Raw genomic sequence first — 7,663 nt, 5'->3', positions numbered from 1 at the left:
GTGTGTGTGTGTGTGTGTGTGTGTGTGTGTGTGTGTGTGTAGAGTGATTCCAATAAAACTACTAGACCGATCTTCATAAAACTTAGCATGAGAGTTCCTGGGTATGATATCCCCAGAACTGGTTTATTTTTTTATTTTTTTTATAAATATCTTTGATGAGGTAATATCCAGCTTTTAGTGAAAGTTGAGACCTCACTGTCACGCCCTCATTTTTCAACCAAATTGATTGACATTTTTGTCAAGCAATCTTCGATGACCTCCGGACTATGGGATTGCATTTCAGTTCGGAAGTTTAAAAATTAGTTAATTTATTTACTCATTAAAGTTTTCATTAAAAATCGAATTTTCAGAAGCAGATTAAAAAATGATTGCATTGTATTCTTCATCTTCTCTTGAATGAGCGCTTTTGCTGCTAGCCCTGCTTACCTCCCCTGGCGCGAGCGCGACAGGACACTGGTGAAAAATTGCTTCTTTGCGATGTGTAAATCGGTACTTTTCTATTTTATTCTGCAGCTTAGGTAACTGCGCATAGTCTTCATTGGTTTTTAAATTTGTGGTGTCGAGGTATGTCCGAATCATATGCTACCCATCTTTTGCACATGGCGCAGTTACCTAAGCTGCAGAAATTAAATAGAAAAGTACCGATTTACACATCGCAAAGAAGCAATTTTTCACCCGTGTCCTGTCGCGCTCGCGCCAGGGAGGTAAGACGCTTCTCTCCCTTGGGCCAAGGGAGGTGACCAATGCTAGCAGCAAAACCGCTCATTCAAATGTTTACTCTAAACATGTGCTCAGATTGAAAGAAAATAAGTTTGGTAAGTACTACGGTCACATATGCTTCGCGGAGACGAGCGTGACCTGCCTCGGTCTTCGGGTATGGGTCGCTGAAACTATCTGAAGATAGTCTCGGTGATGCCTGGCTTCTGGTATTGATCTTTAAAGTTTGATAACGACTGACTAAGTGATTTTATATCGCTTCACGCGACTTTAAAAATTGTTTTTTTTTAGCGGAATAAAAACAATCGGTATCGGCAGTAAAGGAAAAGAGGTTTAGTCAAGTTTTGGTAAACAATGTAATGTTATTCTCCTCATTGTTCTAGACCCCTTCAGGCAAGACAGAGCAGAGCTCCAGTTACAAGGACGGCTCTTTCCTCCTGAAGCTGCCCATCCCTGTGGAAGGGGGTACCTACACCTGCCGCCTCCCTCCCTCTGCCGCCTGTCTCCATGACAACAGGACAGGGGAGGCTACTCTGACGGTTGACAAGATGGAGGCTCGTCTGGCAGTTCTGGAGGCCCGTCAGGCATCCCTTGAGAATGTGAACAACGAACTGAAGACACAGGTTCATGACGTGGAGAGTAAGAACAACGCGCTAGAGAGCAACAACAACGACCTGACGACCAAGTACAACGCCCTAAAAACTGAAAAGGACGTCTTGGAAAACCGTAAGCAAGACCAATATATCTGATTATTATAAGATATAGGCCCTAATCATTAAGCACAAACGAACATCTGAAAATTCTAAAAACTTTTCGCGTGTACCGTGAATTTTCCTTGGTGGCCGGGTAACCGCTAGCTCAAAAAATACGATACATGATACTTCAGTAATTGTACACTTCCGGTATACGCCGGAAATCCGGATTCGATTATGGCCTTCTTTTTTTTTCTCTTTTTTGTGTGTGTGTGTGTGTGTGGTTCGGTTCAGGATTCATGAAATTTTTCAGTCCCATCCATGAACCATTCTGAAATGATTGCAAGGAGCTCATTGAGTTTTTCCGAAATCACAACTTTGTGTCTGGACGTGATTGTCAAAAATGTAGGCCTATCTAAAATAATTTTAAAATTATGAAATAACTCAGACATTTTTGTTTTGATGATGATGATGATGATACAGATGATGTTGATGATGATGATGATGATGATGATGATGAGGAGGAGGAGGAGGAGGAGGAGGAGGAGGAAGAGGAGAAGAAAGGATGATGATGATGGTGATGATGATGAGGAGGAGGAGGAGGAGGAGAAGAAGGAGGAGGAGGGAGAGGAGGAGAAAAGATGATGATGATGGTGATAATGATGATGATGAGGAGGAGGAGAAGGAGGAGGAGGAGGAGGATAATGATTAAGATAAAGAATAAGAAAATGAAGAAAAAGAGTAATGCGTTACCCTTTTTGATTTCAAAACATCTCTGTGTTGCAGTACTGCTGAACCAAACGGTCAGCTTCCACGCCAGACTGAACTCAAACATAAATGTCCCCGTGGGGTCCACCCTCATCCTGCCTATACTGCTCAATAACCATGGCAACGCCTACGACGGCAGCACCGGCAAATTCACCGCGCCGTACACAGCCACCTACTGCTTCCTGGCAACAACAGAGGACTTCATTAATGGTCCCCGTTCTGTGATGGCCTTGGTGGTGGACGGTAAAGAGGTGGACTATGTAGAAACGGATGGACCATCTTACGGACAGTCAGCGTCTGTCCATGCCGTCCTTCGTCTGACTGTAGGACAGAAGGTATGGCTGAACGTGCCGAAAGATAATAATTATTTTGGGGCCCACTCAACCGCCTTCAGTGGTTTTCTGGTTGACCATTCGCAGTAAACTAAGGTTTTCACCCACTTTGCCTGATACAGTGGAACCCCCATTTTAAGACCCCCAAACTTAAGATCTCCCCCCATTTTATGACCCCCAAACTTAAGATCTCCCCCCATTTTATGACCCCCCAACTTAAGATCTTTCCCCATTTTATGACCCCCAAACTTAAGATCTTTCCCCATTTTATGACCCCCAAACTTAAGATCTTTCCCCATTTTATGACCCCCAAACTTAAGATCTTTCCCCATTTTATGACCCCCAAATATAAGATCTCCCCCCATTTTAAGACCCCCAAACTTAAGATCTTTCCCCATTTTATGACCCCCAAACTTAAGGTGTTACGAGTGTGTTTGAGTTGCGGTTCTTGCTCATGTTTATACTCACTGAGTTACTTCCCTTGGATCTGGATCTAGATCTGGATCTGGATAACCCGCCTGGGTTGGTGGTTTGCGGGTGCGAATGCGTATACGCACGGTTCAGTGTGCTTTCGCGAAAGGGTGTGTCATATGCACGGCTAGAACTAAGATACTTCTTGATTTCAGTAAATAGTTTCATTACATGTCAACTAGTTCGTTTTTAAATGATTTTTTAGAGATCGCCAAATGGTATTGTGTGAATAACATCATTCGATCGATTGTACGCACGGCGCCGTGCTTCTAGTAGCTCAGTCCATTCCTTCTTTCCGGTATGGAAACAGACGTGTTTCTGGCGAAAGAATCGGCGTTTTCAACTCGCCATATCTTCATATTCATTCGGACTAGAACAACGAAATATAAATTTCTTGTAAAAAAAAATCCCGAGCCTTGCGACTCTGGTAGTAATTTTCTTACGCGAAGCGGCCTTTGGTAGGTACGACAGTTTTAGTCACCCAAGTATATATCTAAAACGCACGTGGACGAGTTTTCAATGGCGTATTTGAAGTCTGTGAATGTTGTGATTACAAATCATTTCGGGGCACCCCTCAGTCTATACGTACAGACAAACAAATTGCATGGAACGAAATTTGAGAGGCTGGGACTGTAAGTTGTTGTTTTGACTTCTACAAATCTCGCAGGTCTTTTATGCAAAACAGACTCAAAATTGCATTTTTCACGCAAGTGTAGATGACGAGACTATCGAAGGAATGGAATACACTTGCCTACAGATATAATAGACAGATACTTATATCTATGACTTACCCTAGCCCATATGTTAGAATAAAGAACATACTTTGCTCTTTTGAATGAAGTTTGATTTGGCACTGTACACAGGATTTTAGACCTGCCCCCGAAGTGATTTTTCCATAAACCCGTCAAAAAGCTCACTCTGTTTTGGCCGTAAAAAGCGCCCAAATGAAGTCAATTTCTAACCTGTGTCGTGTGTTCGAAGGAGTACATCTCAGCGATGCCATTGCCTTGCAACCTCAAAGAAATATATTTTAATAACCCGCTAAATGAACGTTTTTTTAGTGTGAAATAAAAGCCGGAGATTTGCTTCGTTTCTTTGCTGCGACACAAAACCAAAACCAACTATAGATCTGCGGTGACATTATGAGTTCGTTTTCGACATTGCAGTGAAGTTGCGTGGATCTTCGACGATTCCCGTTCGGTTTAATGTGGATAGAGCTTTGATTGAATGTAACTGCTTTGAAAAGTTACAACATGAGTCCTTGGGATCGATGTTTTTCGGTAAACTTCTTCGTATCCTTGACTTTACTTTTGACTTGAACAGATCCAGATCGGCTGGGGCTGTTAATCACCTACACAGATCTATATGAAGTTGACTCGACACGGCGAACCGCCGAATCCGTGCCCTCTCGTCGGTCCTACCCCCAAATCCCTTACCAGCCTCAGACCCCACCTCACCATTCTAACCTCACTGGCGCACTATGTGTGATTATCCCTTCCTCATGTGTGTGTGTGTGTGTGTGTGTGTGTTGTTTGTTGTGTGAGTGCGTGCCGGCGGGCGGGCGTGTGTGTGCCCGTGTGTCTTTGTGTCTGTGCATGTCGTCTTGAGTGCGAGAAAGCGAAGTTTTGAGAAATAGTGACAGATAAATAGGTTAAGAAAGGAATCTACTAAGTGAGAGTGGGTGTCCATTACGGCATTGCGAAGCTTTGTTTGTCTGTTTGTTTATGTGTTCGCCGTGTGTGTGTGTGTATGTGTGTCACGGTTAATATGTGTCCATTTGGTGCGTTTGGCTTCATAGTTCCTTCATACGAGTAACTTTGTTAACAGTTCATTATTCGGACACAGATTAACAAGTTATAGAATGTTCGTGTAGAACAGACACTTAGCCACAAAAAACACCTGGTTTTGAAATGAATTATTACCTCGATTCCGTTCAAAGGAGCTTTCCCCAAACACCTTTTTAACAATATCCAATTGATCTATGAAGATATGGGTCCATGCGACCCCGAGGCAGAGGATGCCTGTTTGCGGACAGGGGGAAATTGAGAAGGGGGGGAGGACCGATACTATAAACCCCAACCTGTGTACACATTGCTAACAGGAACCTGTGCACAAAATGTGTAATGTATCTCACGACAGATTATTTTTTCGGGGAGGGGGGGGGGGGGGCGCATTCTTATGATTAGCCTAAGTCGCTTCGCGTCCTCAATTTAGACTTTTGAATTCAAAGTACACCCCTTTTACAAAGTAACTGATTCACCCATGTGTGTCGTGTGTATGTGCGTGTGTCTGTGTGCTTGTCTGTGTGTTTGTGTGATTGTAGTGCGATTCAGAGACACCTACTGGACAGATCTTCATGAAACTCTGTCTCCAGTTGGAAATGTCCTCCCTGTTGTGGATGGTAGGAGCGGGGTTTTGGACAAGGGGGACATTTCCAACTTAGTTTGAGGTAACGTGATGCATTATAACTGAAATACACAATTAGTAGTGCCCCAATATGCAAGTGTGTTCGTATCATCAACTGATAAAAAGTGTGTCCGTAGATTTTGGTTACGCGTCGCAGTGTTAGCTGTGTACGACCTCCCACAGTCCAATGCCGCGAATTGTTGTTACAGCCCCTGACTTTTTTATGTACGGAATCCGGTAGTCTTTTTGTTGTTGTTAAATAATTATATTGCCAAACGTTATGACATTTTGGGATAATTGAACGAGTTTCAATACACATTTGCTGAGCACCTGTGTGCTAAAAGGAAATGTCGTTTGTTTTTATCAAAACTCAAAACTAATTTTCAATGTTTATTCGTGCAAACCGTCACACAAACATGCGTGCCTCTATGAGTATGCGTGTGGCTGCTTTCGTAGTTCAGGCTAGATTACAAGTCAGCTGTGTTAGGGTGCAAGCCTTTTGATAATTTACCCCACACCAAATCCCCCCCCCACCCCCACACACCCCGATACCTGTCAAATTCCCTCAAAATGCAAGAACAATTCCGTTACCTTAGATCATCAACAGAAAATAATCCTCCGGATCCTAAAGATCAGGACGAAAACATAGCGAAACACTTTAGATATCAGATACCGACTTTATGTAATGCGCTTCAAAATCATATTTGAGAGAGAGAAAGAGAGAGAGAGAGAGAGAGAGAGAGAGAGAGAGAGAGAGAGAGAGAAAGAGAGAGAGAGAGAGAGAGAGAGAGAGAGAGTATGCATGTATTCCAATTGTAAATAGTCAGAAATATAGTTATTGACTGTGTACTTATTCTTATCGCTATGAGGGGTTGGTTTGCTTGTGTGTGTGTGTGTGTGTGTGTGTGTGTGTGTGTGTGTGTGTGTGTGTGTGTGTGTGTGTGTGTTTGTGATTACTGGGGTGGGCGGGTGGTGGAGGGGGGGGTGGTATTGGATCTGGGGGAGGGAAGGGGGGGGGGGGGGGTTGGCAGGGGGTATCGGTGCACTAAAGGCACCAAGTGTTTGGGTGTATGTGTTTGTATTGCGATTCAGAGAAAACTACTATACAGATTTTTATGAAACTCTGCACACAGTACCCACACTTCTCCCTACCGCCTGACCTACTGGGCTCCCAAATGAATGTTTTTATCAATTTTTGTCAGTCAAGATATGGGGGTGGGGGTGGTGCGGGTATAATTGTGGAGTAAGCAATAAGAAAACACCTTTTGGTTTTCTTAGGTATTGCAACGGTATATAGTGAAGTTAGCTGTGTTCAAATTTGTTTATGATCTGTCGAGCCAATTTTGTGTTACAACGTTTTTGAGTGATAATTGTATGTGTACGCTCTCGCCAATCCTGGATAATTTTCGGCATGCACATTGATAAGTACCGTATTATAATAAAGTGATACTCTCCATTCTTTTATCTGCACAAAGTAATGTTTTATTTATCTTTTCTAAAGATAAAAATGTCAGTTAGGATGACGTTACGAATTACAGTGTTTTCTGTAAGGTCATATGTGTCCACCCGGTACCCCCCAAAACTGACAAAACTCTTATAAAAAAAAATGAATAAGAAAACAAAGTTTGTTGTCTGTCTGCAGTTGTGGACATATAGCTTAGAGAAACATGTGCTCAAAATGTGTAATGGATTTCACGTGTGACTTTTTGTTCTTTCTTGTGTTGAGGTGGGGGGGGGGGGGGGGAGGGTGGGCGTATGCCCCTTGATCAGTCTCGGGCGCTCTGCGACCTCGATTTACACTCTTGAATTCTAAAAACACCCCCCTTACAAACTAACTGATCTACCCTGGTGTATATATATATGTGTGTGTGTGTGTATGTGTGTGTGTGTGTGTGTGTGTGTGTGTGTGTGTGTGTGTGTCTCTGTGTGTGTGTGTGTGGTGTGCGATTCATAGAAATTTACTGGATAGATCTTCATGAAACTTTGCACACAAATGTTCCGACCCCCAACCCTTCACCCTGATTCAAACTCATGTATCACAAGTCCAGCGCTCCACCAACTGACCAACAGCACTCCCAAATTATTTCTTTTTTTATCATTTTTGTCAGTCAAGATATGGGGGTGGGGTTGGTACGGGAATAATTGTGAAGCAGACAATACGACAACAACTTATTTTGTTTACAGGTATTGTATCTGTATACAGTGAACTTAGCTGTGTTCAAGTTTAGTTATGTTCTGACGAGCGAATTTTTTTTAAATACGTTTTTACTACTAAAG

General features: G+C 42.8%; 1 protein-coding gene across 1 annotated transcript in view; it reads left to right on the top strand.

The window, feature by feature from the left end:
- The window catches only part of LOC138955401 (uncharacterized), a 35,922-nt gene that overhangs the window by 1,220 nt on the left and 27,039 nt on the right, over positions 1–7,663 (top strand). The window contains exon 3 of the mRNA XM_070327014.1: positions 1,101–1,443. Coding sequence (XP_070183115.1) covers positions 1,101–1,443 — 343 coding nt within the window. The remainder of the gene's footprint in view (positions 1–1,100; positions 1,444–7,663) is intronic.

Source organism: Littorina saxatilis, unplaced genomic scaffold (assembly GCF_037325665.1).
Source record: "Littorina saxatilis isolate snail1 unplaced genomic scaffold, US_GU_Lsax_2.0 scaffold_371, whole genome shotgun sequence".
NCBI classification, from domain to species: domain Eukaryota; kingdom Metazoa; phylum Mollusca; class Gastropoda; order Littorinimorpha; family Littorinidae; genus Littorina; species Littorina saxatilis.
This window is presented reverse-complemented; position numbering and strand designations above follow the sequence as displayed.